The sequence below is a fragment of the Ovis canadensis genome, chromosome 16 (genome assembly GCF_042477335.2).
Source record: "Ovis canadensis isolate MfBH-ARS-UI-01 breed Bighorn chromosome 16, ARS-UI_OviCan_v2, whole genome shotgun sequence".
Taxonomy (NCBI): Eukaryota; Metazoa; Chordata; class Mammalia; order Artiodactyla; family Bovidae; genus Ovis; species Ovis canadensis.
Window position 1 is genome coordinate 52520639 of NC_091260.1, and position 24780 is coordinate 52545418.

A 24780-nucleotide genomic window follows, 5' to 3' on the forward strand; every position below is an offset into this window, starting at 1 on the left:
TCCAGTCCTATGGCCACTGCTGAGTTTTCCAAATTTGCTGGCATATTGGGTGCCAACAGCATCATCTTTTAGGATTTGAAATAGTTCAGCTGGAATTCCATTAACTCCACTAGCTTTGTTTGTAGTGATGCCTCCTAAAGCCCACTTGATTTTGCACTCCAGGATATCTGGCTCTAGGTGAGTGATCACACCATCATGCTTATCTGGGTCATTAAGATCTTTTTTGTATAGTTCTTCTGTGTATTCTTGCCACCTCTTCTTAATATCTTCTGCTTCTGTTAGGTCCATACTATTTCTGTTCTTTATTGTGCCCATCTTTGCATGAAATATTCCCTTGGTATCTTCTAATTTTCTTGAAGAGATCTCTAGTCTTTCCCATTCTATTGTTTTCCTCTTTCTTTGCATTGTTCACTTAGGAAGGCTTTCTTATCTCTCCTTTCTATTCTTTGGAACTCTGCATTCAGATGGGTATACCTTTCCTTTTCTCCTTTGCCTTTCACTTCTCTTCTTTTCTCAGCAACCTTTAAGGCCTCCTCAGATAGCCATTTTGCCTTTTTGCATTTCTTTTTCTTGGGGATGGTTTTGATCACCACCAAACATTCATACAATGTTATGAACGTCCATCCATAGTTCTTCAGACACTGTGTCTATCAAATCTAATCCCTTGAATCTATTTGTCACTTCCACTGTATAATCATAAGGGATTTGATTTAGGTCATACCTGAATGGCCTAGTTGTTTTCCCTAGAAGAAGTGAAAGTTACTCAGTCGTGTCTGACTCTTTGCAACCCCATGGACTAAACAATCCATGAATTTCTTCAGGCCATAATACTAGAGTAGGTTGCCATGCCCTTCTCCAGGGGATCTTCCCAACCCAGGGAGTGAATGCAGGTCTCCAGATTGCAGGTGGATTCTTTACCAGCTGAGCCACCAGGGAAGCCCAGTGGTTTTCCCTACTTTCTTCAATTTAAATCTGAATTTTGCAATAAGGAGTCATGATCTGAGCCACAGTCAGCTCCCGGTCTTGTTTTTGCTGACTGAATAGAGCTTCTCCATCTTTGGCTGCAAAGAATATTATCAATCTGATTTTGGTATTGACCATCTGGTGATGTCCAGTGTTGTTGGAACAGGGTGTTTGCTGTGACTGGTGCATTCTCTTGGCAAAACTCTTTTAGCCTTTGCCCTGCTTTGTTTTGTACTCCAAGGCCAAATTTGCCTACTACTCCAGGGATCTCTTGACTTCCTACTTTTGCATTCTAGTCCCCTATGATGAAAAGAACATCTTTTTTTGGTGTTAGTTCTAGAAGGTCTTGTAGGTCTTCATCAGTTCAGTTCAGTTCAGTTGTTCAGTCATGTCCGACTCTTTGTGACCCCATGGACCACAGCATGCCAAGCCTCCCTGTCCATCACAACTCCCAGAATTTACCCAAACTCATGTCTATCAAGTCGGTGATGCCATTCAACCATCTCATCCCTCTGTCACCCCCTTCTCCTCCCGCCCTCAATCTTTCCCAGCATCAGGGAAAATTTCAAATGAGTCAGCTCTTCATATCAGATGGCCAAAGTACTGGAGTTTCAGTTTCAACATCAGTCCTTCCAATGAATACTCAGAACTGATCTCCTTTAGGATGGACTAGCTGGACCTCCTTGCAGTCCAAGGGAGTCTCAAGAGTCGTCTCCAACATGACAACTCAAAAGCATCAATTCTTCTCCAACATGACAATTCAAAAGCATCAATTCTTCAGTGCTCAGCTCAGTAGGTCTTCATAGAACCATTCAACTTCAGCTTCTTTGGCATTAGTGGTTGGGGCATAGATTTGGATTACTGTGATATTGAATGGTTTGCCTTGGAAACAGAGATCATTCTGTCATTTTTGAGACTGTACCAAAGTACTGCATTTTGGACTCTTTTGTTGACTATGAAGGCTACTCCATTTCTTCCAAATAGATTCTTGCCCACAGTAGTAGATATAATGGTCATCTGAATTAAATTCATTTAAATTAACTTAACTTAACTTAAATTAAATTAAATTAAATTCATCCTGAATTAATTCTGGTCCATTTTAGTTCACTGAGTCCTAAAATGTCAATGTTCACTCTTGCCATCTCCTGTTTGACCACTTCCAATGTACCTTGATTCATGGATCTAACATTCCAGGTTCCTATGCAATATTGTCCTATACAGCATCAGACTTTCTGAATTATGAAATGAAAAAGGCTGCCTCAATCTAACAAACAATCTAGCAATTAATTTGTGAGTTGATCATATTTACCCGCTTTTCCCCATTTTGAACAAGCCATTTGCAAAATTCTTCAACAGTTGTCAGTGTTTCATAATCCTCTGGGCCCAATGTTGTTTGATATGCAGTGATGCTTCTCATAAAATACAGCCCAACAGCATCTGTATAAAAGGGAAACAATTATTTAAGGCAATATGCTAATCTTTACAAGTGTCTAATTTCAACTTTGGCTCGATCAATTAGATATTTTCATGCTTAAAGCCCATGGCTTGTCCTCTTTCCAGGACTCATAAAAGCTTCACACAATCTGAGATATAGTTTGATGGCATCAGATGAAGTTCTATTTTTTTTTTTTAATGAAATGCATGGATTTTCTGTAGGAAAAGAAAGCTTATGTCTGAACAGTCTTATTCTAAGACCTAAAGTAACCACAAATTAAACTCTCCAGTGAAATGGAAGACTATATTTTCAGTTAAAGTCTTACAGAGACTGCTGTTTATTGGGGTTCCTGTTGAGTGTATGTGTGTGGAGAGAGTGAGTTTTGATTTTAAAAGAATTTTAATAAATGCTGGAGAGGGTGTGGAGAAAAGGGAACCCTCCTACACTGTTGGTGGGAATGCAAACTAGTACAGCCACTTTGGAGAACAGTGTGGAGATTCCTTTAAAAATTGCAAATAGAACTACCTTATGACCCAGCAATCCCACTGCTAGGCATACACACCGAGGAAACCAGAATTGAAAGAGACACATGTACCCCAATGTTCATTGCAGCACTGTTTATAATAGCCAGGACATGGAAACAACCTAGATGTCCATCAGCAGATGAATGGATAAGAAAGCTGTGGTACATATACACAATGGAGTATTACTCAGCCATTAAAAAGAATACATTTGAATCAGTTCTGATGAGATGGATGAAACTGGAGCCGATTATACAGAGTGAAGTAAGCCAGAAAGAAAAACACCAATACAGTATACTAACACATATATATGGAATTTAGAAAGATGGCAATGATGACCCTGTATGCAAGACAGCAAAAAAGACACAGATGTGTATAATGGACTTTTGGACTCAGAGGGAAAGGGAGAGGGTGGGATGATTTGGGAGAATGGCATTGTAACATGTATACTATCATGTAAGAATTGAATTGCCAGTCTATGCCCGATGCAGGATACAGCATGCTTGGGGCTGGTGCACGGTGATGACCCAGAGAGATGTTATGGGGAGGGAGGTGGGAGGGGGGTTCATGTTTGGGAACGCATGTACACCTGTGGTGGATTCATGTCAATGTATGGCAAAACCAATACAGTATTATAAAGTAAAGTAAAGTAAAAATAAAAATTAAAAAAAAAAAGAATTTTAAATTTACAGTTGTTGTTGTTTAAAAATTTACTTCCAATGATGTCTTTTATTCTAAACATAGTAGATATTTTTGAAATCAATCTAGAAAATGCAGAGAAGCAAAAAGAAAATAAAAATTATCTCCATACACATTACTTGGGAACAGGCACTAACATTTTTTAGCCACTGTATTAAGGTGTAAGCTGTATAACACACATTCACCCACTGTAATTATACAGTCTGTAATACTTATGTAACCATGCTACATGATGTGATCACACAATATGTAGTCTTTTCAAGCTGATTCTTTCATGTAGCATGCTGTTTTAAGGTTCATCCATGTTGTTGCATGAATTAGTACTTCACTCCTTTTTCTAAATGAGTATTTTTCTATCCTATGGATATATGACATTTTGTTTACACATTCACAAGCTGACGAATATTTGTGCATGTGAATATAGTCTACTGTATTTCCCCCCATACTTATCAGTTCCAATTCCATTCCTTTCTGTGGATGACTTACCATCTGCTGTCATTTTCTTTCAGCCTGAGGGTTTCCTTTAGTGTTTCTTTTAGGGCAAGGCTGCTACCAACAAATCCTGATTTTGTTTATCCAGAGATGTCTTTATCTCACCTTCATTTCTGAAGGAGAGTTTTGTGGGATGTACAATTCTTGGCTGAATTTTACTGCAGTATTTTCCACTGCCTTCTAGCCTTAATTTATCTGATGAAAAATCAACCATTAATCATATTACTGTTCTCCTATAAATAGTTGTTTTTCCATTGCTGCTTTTAAGATTTTCTCTTTGTCATTCAACAATTTGACTACATGTGCAACTGTGGTTTCACTTGTGCTTACCTTACTTGGCATTGAGATTTTCAGATCTGTGGATAACATTTTTATCCAACTGGGGAACTTCAGGGCCATGATTTCTTTAGATGACTTTCTGCCTTGTTCTTTCTCTTCTCCTTATGGAGCTCCCATTACATGAGTGTGTGTACCCCTGCTGTGGTACCACAGATATCTGATGCTCTCATTTCTCTTCAGTATCTCCTATTGCTATTCTTTTGATTGGATCATCTCTAGTGACCTGCTTTTGAGCTATCTCTATCTTTTCTGCTATCTCAAAGCTGATGTTGAGACCATTAACACATTTTTTATTGTTACTATATCTTAACATTCCAGAAATTCCATTTTAGCTAGTTTATTAAAAAGGAGTTTATATTTCTCTATAAAAATATAAATATTTCATATTTACTAAATAATTTTCATATTTTCTTTTAATTCTTTGAACTGTTTCCTTTAATTTTTCAACATATTTATGATAGCTGCTTTGAAGTCTTTGCTAAATCCAACATCTAGCCCACTTAAGAGTGAATTTCTATTGACTGCTTTTTTTCTGAGTCATGGGCTTCTGCCTCTCTGTATTCTTCTCTTTTTTTGTTGTTGTTGATAACTCTACACTTTAGATAATCATAGGAGTAATCACAGATTCTGATACATCTTTGTGGGGTTCTGTTTATTAGGTAAATCATACAACCTGTCTTCCCCATGGTGTTGGGAGGCTAACGTCTTTGCTCTGGTGTTATCTGTGTTTGCTTGGTTTTTATTTTTTAGTAATAAACCTTTTAGAGCAGTTTTACATTCACAGAAAAATTAAGTGGAAGATAGAGATTTCCAGTATAATTTTGTCTCTAAACACTTATGATAGTTAATTTTATGTGTCAACTTGACAGGGCTAAGGGATCCCAGATACGCTGGTAAATAATAATTCCTAGTGTGTCTGTGAAGGTATTTCTGGAAGACACTAGCATCTAAATCAGTATACTGATTAAAGAGCTACCCTTATTAACATGGGCTTCCCTGGTAGCTCAGCTGCTAAAGTATCTCCTGCAATACAGGAGACTCCAGTTTGACTCCTGAGTCAGGAAGATCTGCTGGAGAAGGGATAGGCTCCCCACTCCAGTGTTCTTGGGCTTACCTGGTGGCTCAGCTGGTAAAGAATCCACCTGCAATGAGGGAGACCTGGGTTTGATCTATTGGTTGGGAAGATCCCCTTGAGTAGGGAATGGCTACCCATTCCAGTATTCTGGCCTGGAGAATTCCATCAACTATACAGTCCATGGAGTCGCAAAGAGTTGGACATGACTCTCACTTTGGACTCTCACTTTCACTTATCAACATAGACAAGAATTATCAAATCTATTGTTCAGTTTAGTTCAGTCACTTAGTCATGTCCAACTCCTTGCGACCCCATGAACCGCAGTACACCAGGCCTCCCTGTCCATCACCAACTCCCAGAGTCTACCCAAACTCATGTCAATTGTGTCGGGGATGCCATGCAACCATCTCATCCTCTGTCGTCCCCTTCTCCTCCTGCCCTCAATCTTTCCCAGCATCATCAGGGTCTTTTCCAATGAGTCAGCTCTCCACATCAGGTGGCCAAAGTATTGGAGTTTCAGCTTCAACATCAGTCCCTCCAATGAACACCCAGGACTGATCTCCTTTAGGATGGACTGGTTTGATCTCCTTGCAGTCCAAGGGACTCTCAAAAGTCTTCTCCAACACCACAGTTCAAAAGCATCAATTATTTGGCACTCTGCTTTCTTTATAGTCCAACTCTCACATCCACACATGACTACTGGAAAAACCATAGCCTGACTAGATGGACCTTTGTTGGCAAAGTAATGTCTCTGCTTTTTAATATGCTGTCTATTTTGGTCATAACTTTCCTTCCAAGGAGTAAGCATCTTTTAATTTCATGGCTGCAATCACCATCCACAGTGATTCTGGAGCCCAGAAAAATAAAGTCAGCCACTGTTTCGACTGTTTCCCCACCTATTTGCCATGAAGTGATGCAACCAGATGTCATGATCTTAGTTTTCTGAATGTTGAGCTTTAAGCCAACTTTTTCACTCTCCTCTTTCACTTTCATCAAGAGGCTTTTTAGTTCCTGTTCACTTTCTGCCATAAGGGTGGTGTCATCTGCATATCTGAGGTTATTGATATTTCTCCCAGCAATCTTGATTCCAGCTGTGCTTCCTCCAGCCCAGCGTTTCTCATGATGTACTCTGAATATAAGTTAAATAAGTGGGTGACAATATACAGCCTTGACGTACTCCTTTTTCTATTTGGAACCAGTCTTTTGTCCCATGTCCAGTTCTAACTGTTGCTTCCTGACCTGTATACAGGCTTCTCAAGAGGCAGGTCAGGTGGTCTGGTATTCCCATCTCTTTCAGAATTTTCCACAGTTTATTGTGATCCACACAGTCCAAGGCTTTGGCATAGTCAATAAAGCAGAAATCGATGTTTTTCTGGAACTCTCTTGCTTTTTTGATGATCCAGCGGATGTTGGCAATTTGATCTCTGGTTCCTCTGCCTTTTCTAAAACTAGCTTAATACCTCATGCCCAAGGTAAGAGGTAGGCACTGAGAGAGGGCATCAGAGGGCAGACAGACTGAAACCATAATCACAGACAACTAGCCAATCTGATCACGTGGACCACAGCCTTGTCTAGCTCAGTGAAACTAAGGCATGCCATGTGGGGCCACCCAAGACAGACAGGTCATGGTGGAGAGGTCTGACAGAATGTAGTCCACTAGAGAAGGGAATGGCAAACCACTTCAGTATTCTTGCCTTGAGAACCCCATGAACAGTATGAAAAGGCAAAAAGATAGGACATTGAGAGATGAACTCCCCAGGTCAGTAGGTGCCCAATATGCTATTGGAGATCAGTGGAGAAATAACTCCAGAAAGAAAGAAGGGATGGAGCCAAAGCAAAAACAACACCCAGTTGTGGATGGGACTGGTGATAGAAGCAAGGTCCAATACTGTAAAGAGCAATATTGCATAGGAACCTGGAATGTTAGGGCCATGAATCAAGGCAAATTGGAAGTGGTCAAACAGGAGACGGCAAGAGTAAACATCGACATTCTAGGAATCAGCGAACTAAGATGGACTGGAATGGGTGAATTAACCAGATGACCATTATATCTACTACTGTAGGCAGGAATCCCTTAGAAGAAATGGAGTAGCCATCACAGTCAACAAAAGAGTGAAACGCAGTACTTGGATGCAATCTCAAAAATGACAGAATGATCTCTATTCATTTCCAAGGCAAACCATTCAATATCATGGTAATCAAATCTATTGAGGGTCTGAATAGAATCAAAAAAGGCAAAGGAAGGGTGACTCTCACTTTCTTTTCTTGAACTGTGAAATCCATCTACTCCAGCCCTTTGAGCCTTTGGATTCCAAGTCTTACATCAGAGGTCCCCACATCCCCCAGTTCTCAATCTTTGTCCTCATATTGGGATTTACACCATTAGCTTCCCTGGTTCTCAGGCCTTCAAACTCGGACTAAATTATGCCATCAGCTTTCCCAGCTCTTCAGCTTATACATGGCAGATTGTGGTACTTCTCATCCTCCATAACTACATATGAGCTGATTTCTATAATAAAGCTCCTCTTATATATCTCTGTCTATATGTACTGCTGGTTATGCTTCTCTGAAGAATCTGACTAATATAGATTTTGGTGCCAGGAGTGAGCTCAATAACATGGACTCCACTCACCAAGGACAACTTGGTCACGGCCACTGCTGAGTGCCCAGGATACGATGTGCGTACATGGTCAATCATGTCTGACTCTTTGCAACTCCATGGACTGTAGCAAGCCAGGCTCCTTTGTCCATGAAACTTTCCAGGCAAGAATACTGGAGTGGGTTGTCATTTCCTTCTCCAGGGGATCTTCCTGACCCAGGGATCAAAGCCGCATCTTGTGTGTCTCCTGCACTGGCGAGTGGATTCTTTACCACTGCGCCACTTGGAACCAATACTGAATTCCCAATATAGCACCATTCCCCAGGTGACCAGTCATTTATTTGGTAGCAGGTTGGTTACTTTGAACTACTGCCATCATGGAAGGGCCAGAATATATCTTTACTGGAACAGATACTCTGGATGCAGATTTGCATTTCCTGCATGCAATGCTTCTGCCAAAACTACCATCTGGGGACTTAGAGAATGCCTTATCCACCATCATGATATTCCACACAATATTGCTTCATATCAAGGAAATCACTTCACAGCAAAGGAAGTATGACAATGGACCCAGGCTCGTGGAAATCAACATTTTAGGATAATTAGTGAAAGTCGCTCAGTCGTATCTGATTCTTTGTGACCTCATGGATTATAGAGTCCGTGGAATGATCCAGGCCAGAATACTGGAGTGGGTAGCTTTTCCCTTCCCCAGGGGATATTCCCAATCCAGGGATCGAACTCAGGTCTCCCCCATTGCTGGCGGATTCTCTACCAGCTGAGCTACAAAGGAAGCCCCAGAACACTGGAATGGGTAGCCTATCCCTTCTCCAGCGGATCTCCCCAACCCAGGAATCGAACCGGTGTCTCCTGCATTGCAGGTGGGCTCTTTACCAACTGAGCTATCAGGGAAGCCTTAGGATGGTTGCCCAGCATCCTAAAGTAGCTAGCTTGAGAAAATAGTGGGCTGCCTTTGAAGACTCTGTTACAGTGTCAGCTAGGTGGCAATACTTTGCAAGGCTGGGCCAAGCTTCTCCAGAAGGCTGTATATTCTTTGAATCAGCATCCAGTATATGGTGCTGTTTCTCCAATAGTCAGGATTCACAGGTCTAGGAATCAAGGGATGGAAATGTGAGTACCATCACTCATCATTATCCCTATGATCCACTAACAAAATTTCTGCTTCCTGTTACCACAACTGTATGTTCTGCTGGTCTAAAGGTCTTAGTTCTAGAGGGATGAATGCATTCATTAGGAGACACAATGATTCCACTGAAGTGGAAGTTGAGACCACCTCTTGGTCATTTGGGTTCCTCCTGCCTTTGAATCAAAAGACAGGGAAAGGAGTTACTATGCTCACTGGGGTGATTGCTCCTGATCCCTCAGGACAGGAGTACTACTCCACAGTGGAAGTCAGGAGAGTCTTTTTGGAATAGAGCAGGTCCCTTAGGGCTTCTCTTAGTAGTACTGTGCTGTATGATTAAGATCAATGAAAAGCTACAACATCCCAATCCAGGCCAGATTAGGATTGACCCATTCAGGAATGAAGGTTTGGGCCACTTTCCTAGATAAAGAATCATTACCAGCTGAGGTGCTTCTTGAAGACAAAAGGGATATAGATTGGGTAGTAGAAAAAGATAGATATAAATACCAGCCATGACCACACGAACAGTTACAGAAATTAGGACTGAAATTGTAATGAGAATTTCCTTATTTCATAAATACATTTGTGTATGTGTGTGTATACACATATTCATATTAAGCAACTGTCTTTGTTTTCTTTACTATTTTATTTTCTTATCATGTAACATAAGATGTATTAGCTTTATATCAGCCATTAAGGATCATCAAATTTACCTCATGGCTTTCCAGTTATGGGATACTGCAAGGCGAGTCAACATCCTGAAGGACTTCACCTCCTCTTCTGGGGAAGGGATTAGTGTCTTTTCAGCTGTAACCAGGAAAGCTGTATCATGTCAGGTAGAATGATGACCATGTTATTGTCTTCATTTGAAGATTAATGAGGTGTGTATAGATATCAAGTTGATGAGAAGTGGATTTATTATGGTGACTTTTGTGTCAGCTTGACTGGGCTGCTGCTGCTGCTAAGTCACTTCAGTCGTGTCCAACTCTGTGCGACCCCATAGACGGCAGCCCACCAGGCTCCCCCATCCCTGGGATTCTCCAGGCAAGAACACTGGAGTGGGTTGCCATTTCCTTCTCCAATGCATGAAAGTGAAAAGTGAAAGGGAAGTTGCTCAGTCATGTCTGACCCGGACTGCAGCCTACCAGGCTCCTCCATCCATGGGATTTTCCAGGCAAGAGTACTGGAGTGGGGTGAAGGATGCCTAAATAGCTGGCAGAACATTATTTCTGAGTGTGTCTGTGAGGGTGTTTACAGGAGAGATGAGCATCTGAATCAGTCGACTGAGTAAAGAAGTTCCACCCTCTCCAGTATGGGTAGACATTGCCCAGTCCTTCAGGGTCCAGATAGATCAATAACAGACACCCTGCCCCCCACCAAAAAAAAGGCAGCAGAAGGGTGTATTCTGTATTTTGAGTTGAGAAATCCATCTCCTGTCCTTGGACATCACATAGTTGTTTTAGATTCTCAGTCTGATAATTCCAGTGGCTCAGACGGCAAACAGTCTGCCTGCAGTGCAGGAGATCCAGGTTCGATCCTTTGGTCGGGAAGATCCCCTGGAGAAGGAAATGGCAACCCACTCCAGTATTCTTGCCTGGAAAATCCCATGGGCAGAGGAGCCTGGCAGTATAGTCCATGGGGTCACAAAGAATTGGACACGACTGAGCCACTTCATTTTCCATTTCTAAGTAAGTCAGATGCTGATGATTGTTCTGTCTATTTAAATTATAGTCTTTGACTTTTAGTATGCCTAGTATTTCTTCTTGATAGTTGGGCATGATGTGTTGTATAAAAGGAACTGCTCCAAACAGGCCTTTAGTAATGGGTAGTAAGGTGCTGGAGGAAGGGAAGCATGGTATAATGCTGTGCTTTGGTGAGCCCAGGCCTCGGGACTGGGAACTCTACAAGTGCTCCTCAGTCCCCTTTCCCTCAGATGGGACAGCATGGAGGAGGCTGAAGTTGGATATTTCCATCTTCTCAGGTTGGTTAGGCTCTGGGGAAAAAACTCAATATTTAGGGTCTCGTTTAAAAAAAAAAAGTTTCTCTTGAAGGCAGGCCTTGTTAAGCAGGATGCTCTGGTATATTTTTTAAATAGCTACTTTCCCCCTCTCCCTGCTGCAAGCAAGGGGTATTTTTCTCCAGTGTTCACTGTGAAAACCTGATAAAGTTCCTGGAGATAAAAATATAAAGTGTGGGGGATCCCCTATGATTGAGTAACCTTGGAATTTTTAACTCTCTTAATTTTTAATTAAAATTTTAAAATTTTTGCCCACACTGAGCTTCCAGAAATTCATCAACTACAGTTCAGGTTTTCTTAACCCCAGTACTGGTTCCTGTCAAGAAGGTGATCTGTTCCGGTAAACTGTGATTCTCTGTATTCACCTGTTTCTCCAGTTTCAGAGGCATCAGTTGACTTGTGACCCATGACCTCACTTCTCTGACAGATCAAAGACGAGTTAGTGATTTTTCAGTTTGATCAGCTTCTGTATTGTTAGAATGGATTGATGATTTCCAAATTCCTACACACTGAACCAAATACTGAAAGCCTTTGCTTAGGTTTCAATGCTTATTTTAATTTTTAGTCTGGATTCCTTGGGGTGAGCCCTGTGTCTGCCTAGCTAGTGTTGACCCACTGACTTGGGAAGAGGTTGTGCTCAAATGCCTCTAGGTGCTATGTCTTTCATCCTCTGTTGAATGATCTGTATGTAGATTGGGGAATGCATTCAAAGCTCTACCACATTTCAAGTCTCCTTTGGTTACTTTTTGCTGGACCCTCCAGTGTCCCCTGTATGTGTATGTGGTTTCCCAGATGGCCAGAAATGTTAGGAGAGCTTATTTAGCCTTTTTATGGTTCTCTCATTTCAAGGTTCTTTCAGTTAAAATTGATGACTGGCCTGCTACTGACACCAACCAGTACAGCATACTCAGGCTAACAATTATCAGGCATTCCCCAATTCATTTCTTACTACGCTGGCCACTTTTATCTGATAAATCTGTAGGCTTTTGTCCCATGCTTTAAACGAGTCACTAGCCTCCTCTGCCAGCAAAGGTGCTGGTTTTCTCAGCTAGCCTCATGTTGATAAAATTGTGTTCTTCAAGGACTGAGCTGGGGCTGTGGATGGGCGGGAGCAGCTCCAGGCAAGATGCCAAAAAGACTCACTCTTTACCTAAAGCTCTAACAGTTTTTCGAGAACGATTTGCAATTTGTTATCTGCTTGGCACCCCACTCCAGTACTCTTGCCTGGAAAATCCCATGGATGGAGGAGCCTGGTGGGCTGCAGTCCATGGGGTCACTAAGTTGGACATGACTGAGTGACTTCACTTTCACCTTTCGCTTTCATGCATTGGAGAAGGAAATGGCAACCCACTCCAGTGTTCTTGCCTGGAGAATCCCAGGGATGGGGGAGCCTGGTGGGCTGCCGTCTATAAGGTCGCACAGAGTCGGACACGACTGAAGTGACTTAGCAAAAAAAAATCTGCTTATCTTTTTATCATTTTATTCAGTTTGTGTGCATGTGTGTGTGTGTTATGTATGTTAAGAGGTTATACAGAACTACTCACAAAGCCACAGCCAGAAGTCTCTCCCTCTGTTTATATTTTGATGCAGTTTTTCTTACTCTGCAGTTCATTTTTCATGTTTATATAAATGTAACTATAGGGCTTACCTCCTACCTCAGTCGGTAAATAATCTGCCTGTAATGCAGGAGACCTGGGTTCAGTTCCTGGGTCCAGAAGATCCCCTGGAGAAGGAAATGGCAACCCACTGCAGTATTCTTGCCTGGAAAATCCCATGGACAGAGGAGCCTGGGGGGCTACAGTCCAAGGGGTTGCAAAGAGTCAGACACTACTTAGCAACTAAACCATCACATTCACTTTCTGTGTCCTAAAAGTGCAAGTTATTTTTCCTTAATGCTTTTTCAATATTTATTTAGTTTATTTTTGACTGTACTGGGCCTTTGTTCCTCTGTGTGGGCTTTTCTCTAGTTGCAGCAAGCGGGGGCTATTCTTGAGTTGCGGTGTGTGGGCTTCCCATTTCAGTAGCTTCTCTCGCTGCAGAGCACTTCATCTAGGTTTGCAGGCTTAGTAGTTGTGGCTCACGGACTCTGGAGTAATGGCTCAGCAGTTGTGGCTCATCGGTTTAGTTGCCTTGTGGCATGTGGGATCTTCTCAGAGCAGGGATGAAACCTGTGTCCCCTGCACTGGGAGATGGATTCTTAACCACTGGACCACTAGGGAAGCCCCTTAAGGCTGCTTTCTAAAATTTAACCTTTTCTTTATTTGTAAAATCTAGCCCTTTTATTTCGGTCATACTTTGATAACTACAAGATCTCAGTCCCCTGACCAGGACTGATTCCAGGCCATGGCAGTGAAAACCTGGAATCCTAACCACTGGTCAACCAAGGAACTCCTATAATCTAGCCCTTTTAAATACTACAAAATTCTATATAGCTAATATACCAAATTTTCCTTTCATTTCTTGATAAAGTTGTTTATAATATTTCACAGTTACAAATACTGCCAAAGTGAAATCCTTATACATGTTTCCTTTTCAATTTTATTAGATATATCAAATGGGTCCCTTAATTTCAAATCAGATTGATTATATTCTTTGCAGCCAAAGATGGAGAAGCTCTATACAGTCAGCAAAAACAAGACTGGGAGCTGACTGTGGCTCAGATCATGAACTCCTTATTGCCAAATTCAGACTTAAATTGAAGAGAGTAGGGAAAACCACTAGACCATTCAGGTATGACCTTAATCAAATCCCTTACAATTATATAGTAGAAGTGACAAATAGATTCAAGGGATGAGATCTGATAGATATAGTGTCTGAAGAACTATGGATGGAGGTTCGTGACATTGTATAGGAGGCAGTAATCAAAACCATCGCCAAGAAAAAGAAATGCAAAAAGGAAAAATGGCTGTCTGAGGAGGCCTTACAAATAGCTGTGAAAAGAAGAAAAACTAAAGGCAAAGGAGAAAAGGAAAGATATACCCATTTGAATGCAGAGTTCCAAAGAACAGGAAGGAGAGATAAGAAAGCCTTCCTCAGTGATCAATGCTATGAAACAGAGGGGGAAAAAGAATGGGAAAGACTACAAATCTCTTCAAGAAAATTAGAGATACCAAGGGAATACTTCATGCAAAGATGGGCAGAATAAAGGACAGAAATGGTATGGAACTTACAGAAGCAAAAGATATTAAGAAGAGGTGGCAAGAATACACAGAAGAACTGTACAAAAAAGATCTTCATGACCCAGATAATCAGGATGGTGTGATGAATCACCTAGAGCCAGACATTCTGGAATGCAAAGTCTAGTGGGCCTTAGGAAACATCACTATGAACAAAGCTAGTGGAGGTGATAGAATATTTCAAATCCTAAAAGATGATGCTGTGAAAGTGCTGCACTCAATATGCCAACTAATTTGGAAAATTCAGCAGTGGCCACAGGACTGGAAAAGGTCAGTTTTCATTCCAATCCCAAAGAAAGGCAATGACAAAGAATGTTCAAACTACCGCACAATTGCACTGATCTCACACGCTAGCAAAGTAATGCTCAAAATCCTCCAAGCCAGGCTTCAACAGTACATGAACCGTGAACTTCCAAATATTCAAGCTGGATTTAGGAAAGGCAGAGGAACCAGAGATCAAATTGCCAACATCTGCCGGGTCACTGAAAAAGCAAGAGAGATCCAGAAAAACATCTACTTCTCCTTTATTGACTATGCCAAAGCCTTGACTGTGTGGATCTCAATAAACTGCAGAAAATTCTGAAAGAGATGGGAATACCAGACCACCTGACCTGCCTCTTGAGAAACCTATATGCAGGTCAGGAAGCAACAGTTAGAACTGGACATGGAACAACAGACTAGTTCCAAATAGGAAAAGCAGTACGTCAAGGCCGTATATTGTCACTCTGCTTATTTAACTTCTATGCAGAGTACATCATGAGAAATGCTGGACTGGATGAAGCACAAGCTGGAATCAAGATTGCTGGGGGAAATATCAATAACCTCAGATATGCAGATGACACCACACTTTGCAGAAAATGAAGAACTAAAGAGCCTCTTGATGAAAGTGAAAGAGGAGAGTGAAAAAGGTGGCTTAAAGCTCAACATTCAGAAAACTAAGATCATGGCATATGGCCCCATCACTTCATGGCAAATAGATGGGTAAACAATGGAAACAGTGAGAGACTATTTTGCGGGGCCCCAAAATCACTGCAGATGGTGATTGCAGCCATGAAATTAAAAGACACTTGCTCCTTGGAAGAAAAGTTATGACTAACCTAGACAGCATATTAAAAAGAAGAGACATTATTTTGCCAGCAAAGGTCTGTCTGGTCAAAGATATAATTTCTCCAGTAGTTATGCATGGATGTGAGAGTTGGACTATAAAGAAAGCTAAGTGCCAAAGAATTGATGCTTTTGAACTGTGGTGTTGGAGAAGACCCTAGAGAGTCCCTTGGACTGCAAGGAGATCCAACCTGTCCATCCTAAGTAAATCAGTCCTGAGTATTCACTGGAAGGATTGACGCTCAAGCTGAAACTCCAATACTTTGGCCACGAGATGCAAAGAACTGACTCATTTGAAAAGACCCTGATGCTGGGAAAGACTGAAGGCAGAAGGAGATGGGAATGACAGAGGATGAGATGGTTGGATGGCATCACCAACTCAATGGACATGAGTTTGAGTAAACTCCGGGAGTTTGGTGATGGACAGGGAGGCCTGGCGTGCTGCAGTCCATGGAGTAGCCAAGAGTCAGACACAACTGAGCCACTGAACTGAACTGAATTTAATAACAATGTTTCCCTGGTAGCTCAGCAGTAAAGAATCTGCCTGCAGTGCAGGAGACACAAAGACACAAGACCTATCCCTGAGTCAGGAAGATCCCCTGGAGAAGGAAATGGCAACTCATTCCAGTATTCTTGCCTGGGAAATCACATGGACAGAGGAGCCTGGTGGGCCACAGTCCATGGGGTCACAAGAATCAGACTTGACTTAGCGACTAAACCACCAACACAATTTCATATCAATTACATTATCACTCCCACCAGCTATGACTGAGCAGACCTGTTTACCTATCTGTCAAATGACAGATAATTTCAAATTTTTGAAACTTTCACACAGTATGGTTGAAAAGTTGATTGCCCTATAGTTCAATATATATATAGCTCTAATATGTATAATATCCTACCAAACTGTCCTTCAAGGAGTTTGTAATCAAATTGCTCTCTTTAATGCTAAAAGGTTATCTTTTTTAAAATGCTGACAATTTGATAGAAGAAAATTGGTATCTTTGCTATTTTATATTATTTCTTGATTATTGTAAAGTAAATACAAATTTTAGTTCTTATATTTAGGATAGTGATTCATGTTGAGTTAATGCTTATGTACAATATGAAAGTGTTTGAGGTTTTGGGAGACACTTGGATACCAATTGTTCCAATACCATCTGTTGAAGAGACTATCACTTGCACATTGAATTACTTTTGTACCTTTGTCAAAAATTAATTGGTCATTAATTAATTAAGTCTATTTCTGGGCTCTCCTTATGTTCCAATGATTCTGATTTCTGTCTGTCCCTTTATCAATACCACTCTCCTGATAGAGTAAATCTTAAAATCAAGCAGTACGATTCTTCTAACTGTACTATTTTTAAAAATTGTTTTAGCTTCTTAGTTTCTTTGCTTTTCCATATAAATTTTGCAGTCAGCTTATCTATATTTACAAAAGTTCCTGGGAATTCCCTGGTTTCCCAGTGGTTAGAACTCAGTGCTTTCACTGCTGAGGGCCCAGGTTCGATCCCCGGTTGGGGAATTAGATCTCACAAGCTGTTGAACCCAGCCCCCACCCCCCCCCAAAAAAATGTACTGGAATTTTTACTGTAATTGAGTTAAACTCATAAACTGATTTGGGAAGACTTGACAGGCTTCCCTGATAGCTCAGTTAGTAAAGAATTCGCCTGCAATGCAGGAGACCCCGGTTCAATCCCTGGGTCAGGAAGATCTGCTAGAGAAGGGATAGGCTACCCACTCCAGTATTCTTGGGCTTCCCTTGTAGCTCAGCTGGTAAAGAATCTGCCTGCAATGAGGGAGACCTGGGTTTGATCCCTGGGTTGGGAAGATTCCCTGGAGAAGGAAAAGGCACCCCCTCCAGTATTCCTGCCTGAGAATTCCATGGACTGTATAGTCTACGGGGTTGCAAAGAGTCAGATGTGACTTGAGTCAGACGTGACTGAGCGACTTTCACTTTGACATCTTTACTACTATGAGTCTTCCAATCCAAGAACACAATGTGTCTCCATTTATTTAGGTCATCTGTCTTTGATCAGGATTTTGTAGTCTGCAGCACACAGATCCTGAGTATATTTTGCTAGATTTATACCTAAGTGTTTCATTTAGGAAATGGGGTACTTGTAAATGATATTTTTAAAAATTTTGGTTTCCAGTTGTACTTTGCTAATATAGAAATGTGTGTCGATCTTATATCCTATGACTATGCTAAGCTTAAACTCACGTGCTGGTTCTAGATTTGTAAATTCCTTGGAATTGTAAATGCCTTGGTCAGTCATGCTGTCGATGAATAGAGACCATTTTATTTCTTCTAAGCTGTATGTCTTTTTCTTGCCTATTACACTGGCTAACACTTCCAGTACTATGTTGAGTAAGAGTAGTGAGTGAACATCTTGCCCTTGTTTGTGATCTTAGACAAAAGCATACAGTCTTAACCAATGAACGTGATGTTGGCTGTAGGCCTTTTGTACAGGCCTTTTATCAGACTGAGGAAGTTCCCTTTCCATCATGAAAGGATAGTGAATTTTGTCACATGCTTTTTAGGCATCAGTTGATAAGATTATGTGCTTTTGGTCTTTGGATTGTTGATACGGTCAGTCAGTTCAGTTGTGTCCTACTCTTTGTGACCCCATGGACTGCAGCACTCCAGGCTTCCTTGTCCATCACCAACTCCCGAAGCTTGCTCAAAATTGAGTTGGTGATGCCATCCAACCATCTTATCCTCTGTTGTCCCCTTCTCCTCCTGACTTCAATTTTTCCCAGCATCAGGGTGTTTCCCAGTGAATCAATTCTCCACATCAGGTGGCCAAAGTATTGGAGCTTCAGCTTCAGCATCAGTCCTTCCAATGAATATTCAGGACTGATTTCTTTTAGGATTTAGTTTATATGGTAGAATACATTGATTCAGGTTTGAATACTGAACCAGCCTAACATTCTCAAAGGAAAAAACCTCACTTGATCATTGTGTATTATTCTTTTTTATATATTGCTATACATTTTGTTGTTGTTGTTTTTTACATCTATGTGCATGAAAGGTATGGGTCTATTATTATTTTTGTTATTTTGGTTTTGTTTTTTCTTCTAATGTCTTTGTCTGATTTTGGTATCAGGAGATGCTGGCCTCACAAAGTGAGTTGGGCAGTATTCCTTCTTCCTTAACTTTCTGGAGATTATATAGGATGGGTGCTATTTCTTCTTCAGATGTTAAGTAGAATTACCCAGTGAAATCATCTGTGCTTGGAGCTTTCTTTCTTTGAAAGTTAACTACAAACTCTTAAAAAAAAAAAACAAAAACTAGGGTCTATTTGGATTATCTATTCCTCTTGGTTGAGTTTTTTACTTTACTTACGGTTTTTCATGACAGGCACAAGTCTTAGATCTTTTTATAAATAAACTTATCGGTCTCTTCTTTTCAGGTATATCTTTGCATGCTCAGAGAATTTTTCTTTTCTCCAATTTTTAATTTTAGTACATTTTATTCTAGTACTGAACTTTCTTCTGGCTAATTTATATCTTTCAGTTCTGATGTAAAAAATATTAATCCATCTGGAATTTAGAAGACGCTAGGAGCTGAAGATTTTATTGAGTCAAAAATTAGTATGTAAGGAAAGAATAAGACAGTCTTAGAATCTCCCAACTCTATAATCATAGACTTTTTCTCATTAAAAACAAATTTTACATATTCACAAACAGATGAAATTTCTTAATAACCATGCTACTGCTGCTAAGTCACTTCAGTCATGTCCGACTCTGTGTGACCCCATGGACGGCAGCCCACTGGGCTCCACCGTCCCTGGGCTTCTCCAGGCAAGAACACTGGAGTGGGTTGCCATTTCCTTCTCCAATGCATGAAAGTGAAAAGTCAAAGTGAAGTCGCTCAGTCGTGTCCTACTCTTCATGACCCCATGGACTGTAGCCCACCAGGCTCCTCCGTCCATGGGATTCTCCAGGCAAGAGTACTGGAGTGGGGCGCCATGAAGACTGTTTTTAAAAAATTAAATATATACATGGAGCACAAATACTGTGAGTATACATAATGACATTTTTTAAAGGAGCAAGATAATTAGCTAGAAAACACAGAAAAAGAATCTTCAATGAACATTCATGCTAAAGAAACCAATGTTCAAAATATCCAAATAAGTTCTGAAACTAAAAAAAAAAGTTTATATAATAACAGGGAAATACAAGAATAGAAAATAATATCATCTCCCCTCATCAGACACACATACACACACTCTTCCTTTCTCTCTCATATAATAAACTGGCAAATAATGTCCACCAAAATGGATTATTTTTATAAGTATAGAAAAGATTATTTTAAAACAATATATTATTTTTAAAAGCACAGCATTTAAAATTTATTTAAATTATATTTTTTATAAATCTCAAATTCCCCCTGATAAACCACTGAATCCATTAGTGTCCACTAATTGGATCAAGCCAGGTGAGCATAGGACTGTCCTTCCTTACCAGTTCCTCCAAGTCTCTCTCAAAGCTACCCGCAATGAAAAGGATGGCACTGTCTGAGAAGGACCACTGCTGAAGGATGGGCTCATGACTCAGCTTTCCTTTAAAACCCCCAGTACCTCACTTCTGAATAGAAGTTGAGAAAATTCTAGCTGCTACAAGCATTCTTTCTAACAGTCAAGGAGGTTGAGCGTGGAGGAGGATGAGGGGAGGAGCCAATGTTTCTCTTTTATCATTGGATTTCCTAATTAACTGATAGATCTCAGGCCATGTTCATTGCATGTAGGATTCTCTACTCTTTATACAGGTAAATTCTGATGAGATTCGTTTTTTTTCTTTTTTTAATTTAAATTTATTTAATTGAAGGCTAATTACTTTACAATATTGTATTGGTTTTGCTCTGGTGAGATTCTAAGGGAATAAAGGAAATAGAAATCAGATGATCCTACTGGTTTTGATGTTCCAGCTAATTTGGGGAGATATTATTGTGTCTAAATCCATGTGTAAATGACTCTACAAAATGGTATCTAGTCTTATCTTTCTATCACAGACATGAAAAGCTACTTATCATCTATCCGTATCAATAGATACACCTATTCCATTTGGCAGTGTGCATCCCTCCTATGAGTGGGAAATGATAATATCTGCAAAATTACCTCTTCTACCTACCCTTGTGTTGGACCTCTCCAGACATGGCATAAGCCTTGGCTAGTAACGCACTCGCCTCTGCAGCTTGGGGGCTGACTTCAGTGTACAAAGAGACACAGATCGAATGGGCCTAGAGTACGGAAAATGGTGAGAAGGATAAGTACCCAAATGGCAGTGTTTCACTGGGGATTTTATAGTAGCTCCCACAGAAGTGCTGGTTGATTGACAGCTGATGTTTATTTAATCATGGAGTTACCTACCTGAGAGAGGAGTTTGAGTCCCAGATCTGCTACTTCCTCTCTGTGATTCTTTAGCAAGTAATTTTACCTTCATATGTAGAAAGAATATATACTTTCCATTGATTAGGGTTTGAAAGTGAAAGTCGCTCAGCTATGTCTGACTCTTTGTGACCCCATGGACTAACAGTCCATGGAATTCTCCAGGCCAGAATACTGGAGTGGGTAGCCTTTCCCTTCTCCAGGGGATCTTCCTAACCCAGGGATTGAACCCAGGTCTCCAGCATTGCAGGCGGATTCTTTACCAGCTGAGTCACAAGGGAAGCCCTGATTAGGGTTTGGGAAAGGTTAATGGGATGATGCGTGCAAAGCACTGGGCACAGCACCCTTCACATGGCAGGTTCTCAAAAAATTATTACTTTTTATTATGTTTCATCACAAATGCAAAATTATAGCTTTAGCTCAACCTCTCAAAGGTTCAGTATCAAAAAAAAAAAAAAAAGTCTAGTAAAGCGTGAATCCTAGAGCCCAACTGCCTGGGTTCCCATCTTAGCTCAGCCATTTACTATAACAAGGCAAGTCACTATAATTTCTTTGAATATAAAACAGGTGTGATAAAAATTGTATTTGTCACAAACAGTTGTAAAGATTAAATGAATATGTATACAGTGTTTGCTGCTGCTGCTGCTAAGTCACTTCAGTCATGTCCGACTCTGTGTGACCCCATAGACAACAGCCCACCAGGCTCCCTCGTCCCTGGGATTCTCCAGGCAAGAACACTGGAGTGGGTTGCCATTTCCTTCTCCAATGCAGGAAAGTGAAAAGCGAAAGTGAAGTCACTCAGTGTCTGACTCTTAGCGACCCCATGGACTGCAGCCCACCAGACTCCTCCATCCATGGGGTTTTCCAGGCAAGAGTACTGGAGTGGGGTGCCATTGCCTTCTCCTGCTCATGCATAGAGTAAGATAAAAAATAAATAATGGTGCTTACTTCATATGCTTATTTCATGAAATAAATGAACTAATATAGCCTCAAGCGCACATGGTAAAAGCATTCCATACATTTGAACTATTATTTTTGTTGTGGTTGGGAAACCCTGATTATATACTGTTTTATTCATTCTAAACTGGACTGCTGCTTTAAGGGAGTCTCAGACACACTGGCCAGGCTTTCTCCGTAAGTAGTGGACTCCCTGCCTTCCGGGCAGCATTCCCAAACACCTCTCCATTGTGATGTCAATAACCTGGGATTTCTGGATTGCAGGCAAATGCCTTTTCTTCAGTAGCAGACTGCTGTCACATGCACTGTTCCAGGGCAGTGCACTTTTTCTTGCAAAATAGGAAATCCAGTACTATGATCTGATCTCAGTCATGGGAGATACCTGAAGCTGTGGGCACGGTTCCCCGTTGAGGATAGAAAAGGTGAATTTAACCAGCAGTTTCAAAGAAAGTTTTAAGTACCTGATACATAAAGTGCCCTACACTGTTTAAATTATGATAGACTCAACATTATGTTTCGTTTTCCCCTCACCATCTGTCAAATTAGTTACCTCCAAGCAAAACACCATCTTGGTGGTTTAACCTTAGATTGGAAATTCAACCAGCTGGACTAGTTTACAGGACAAATGAGAGCATTACACCAAAATATCACAAATTTTCATTTTAGAAGCCTTTGCATTTGTTAAAGACGTGAACTCAGTTGCCCCTCTGGCTATTTCCCTCAGCTGCCTCTTCCTGGCACAGACAGAGGTGAGGGAAGCCAGGAGGGGAAATGCTGTGTTAGATCAGGTCACACAGCAGACAGGCCCGCCGTGAGCCTGTGTTCCCTGCCCAGAGCTTGAGGAAGGTCTCTTGTGTGGATCTGGAGGAAAATCGATCCCATCCCCTGTTTCTCCCTTCTGAGAACCAGGCCTGCGGCCAAACAAAGCCTCCTGGCCTGGACTTCAGCCAACCCACCTACCTGGTGCAAGTACTGGATGGCTTGCTCGTGGTTCCTCCTCAGCTGCTCGATCTGAGCAATTTCCTGGTAAAGACTGACCAGATCTGACGTATTGTCACCCTTATTGGCAATAACATTGTCAACTGCCTTTTCAAAGTATACCAGCGCAAGGTTTAACCTGCAGTTGGCCAAGGAGGCTCTGGAAGAAAAGGGACAAGGGTGGAAAGTCAGAGAGAGGTGACTTGCTCTGCAGACACAGAAGGAACTTTCTAAGAACCAAACAATTTGGCCTTCACAGGCTGATCATCTGTGTGGGTGGCTCAAAGTCCAGCCTTGCCGTAAGCACACTCCTATTAACCAGCATTTTACCCACCAGATTTCACTGACTACCATTTCATCAAACCCATTAATATATCACATTAGGCTAATTTTATAAAAAAGCATATGGAAAAAATGGTGTCCAGCAGTTCATAAGATGGGATAATTTACCCCATAACAAAGACTTTCTAAAATCAAAATAAAATTTTATTACATCTGATTCCTTCTCTTTTAGGCTAAAGCAGGGGTTTTCCTTTGTTTTGTTTGATCTAGTTTAATTTTTTCTTCCTCAGTTAAAAATAAGACAGGATAGGGAAAACAATGTACGTATTTCCCCACCAAAAGAGGGATGATTAAATAAATCATGGCACATCACACAATAAAATACTTCAGACATGAAAAACTTTAAATGTGCTAAGTTGAAAAAAGTTAGAAAACTGTACTTAAAAATATGATCCTGACGTGCATACACGTAAAGCACTTAGAACAGTGTCGAGAATGTAGTTATACTTTTGTAAACATTCCAACACTTAGAAGAGTGCAGGCACAAAACAGGTCAACTGTGTGGAGTGGATGAATGAAATGTACAAAGTTATTCTGAAAGAGGAACAAGGCTATCTTTCACATAAGCACAAAAATCTAAGTCACTGCCCCGTGTGTCAGCAGGAGACAGTCACTGGACTCTCACGTATGGGCCTGAGGACTTAAGAATTGTTTCTGACTCAACTCTGGACATGCCAACATCTCCCCGCCATTTCCCATTTGACAACTAGATTCATAGCTGTTTAGAGGAGGCAAGTATGACTCATGTAGTTCACTTACTTTACCATTCCATCCTCTACCCTACCATGCCAAGTGCTTACAGTTCTGGAAATGGATTGTTTTCAAGGATGTGAAGATATTTGAAAAATCTAGGCAACAGTAAACTTTTTATTATTCTTTTTTTTCCTCTGATACTCTGATGGGTCCCTTCTCATATCTAAATATTCTTATTCTCAGAGGATTCCTAACTGTAAAATAGTTAAAAGTCTCATTCTGGCTTGAACAAATTCCATGAACTTTGTTTCCTTATGGAATACAACTTTCCTTAAAAAATGCATGTGCTATGAATAACTCAAGGACCTTCAATATATTGTTCTCATTAAGTGTTTCTTCTTTATCATTTAAGTTGTCATATTTAATGACAAACTGAAAGTGAAAGTCACTCAGTTGTGTCCGACTCTTTGTGACCCCATGAACTATACAGTCCATGGAATTCTCCAGGCCAGAATATTGGAGTGGGTAGCCATTCCCTTCTCCAGGGGATCTTCCCAACCCAGGGACTGAACCCAGGTCTCTTGCATTGCAGGCAGACTCTTTACCAGCTGAGCCACAAGGGAAGCCCAAAAATACTGGAGTGGGTAGCCTATCCCTTCTCCAGGGGAGCTTCCCAACCCAGAAATCCCAGAAATCGAACCAGGGTCTCCTGCATTGCAGATGGATTCTTTACCAACTGAACTATGAGGGAAGACCACTTAATGACAAAAGTAGGTGGCAATTCAGAAAAAAAAAAAAAAAGTAATTTTAGAGTAAGTAGGTGAGGCAGCACAAGGAAGGGCTAAGAGTCTGTACG

At 40.9% G+C, this 24780-nt stretch overlaps 1 protein-coding gene across 4 annotated transcripts in view; it reads right to left on the minus strand.

Annotated features, from left to right (window-relative positions):
• TTC23L (tetratricopeptide repeat domain 23 like) overlaps positions 1-24780 on the minus strand; it is a 68603-nt gene that overhangs the window by 21019 nt on the left and 22804 nt on the right. For all 4 annotated transcript variants that reach the window (XM_069555857.1, XM_069555853.1, XM_069555856.1 and 1 more), the window contains exons 7-9: positions 22872-23049; positions 20698-20806; positions 2273-2400 (exon numbers count right to left, since the gene is read on the minus strand). In XM_069555857.1, coding sequence (XP_069411958.1) covers positions 2273-2400; positions 20698-20806; positions 22872-23049 — 415 coding nt within the window. The remainder of the gene's footprint in view (positions 1-2272; positions 2401-20697; positions 20807-22871; positions 23050-24780) is intronic.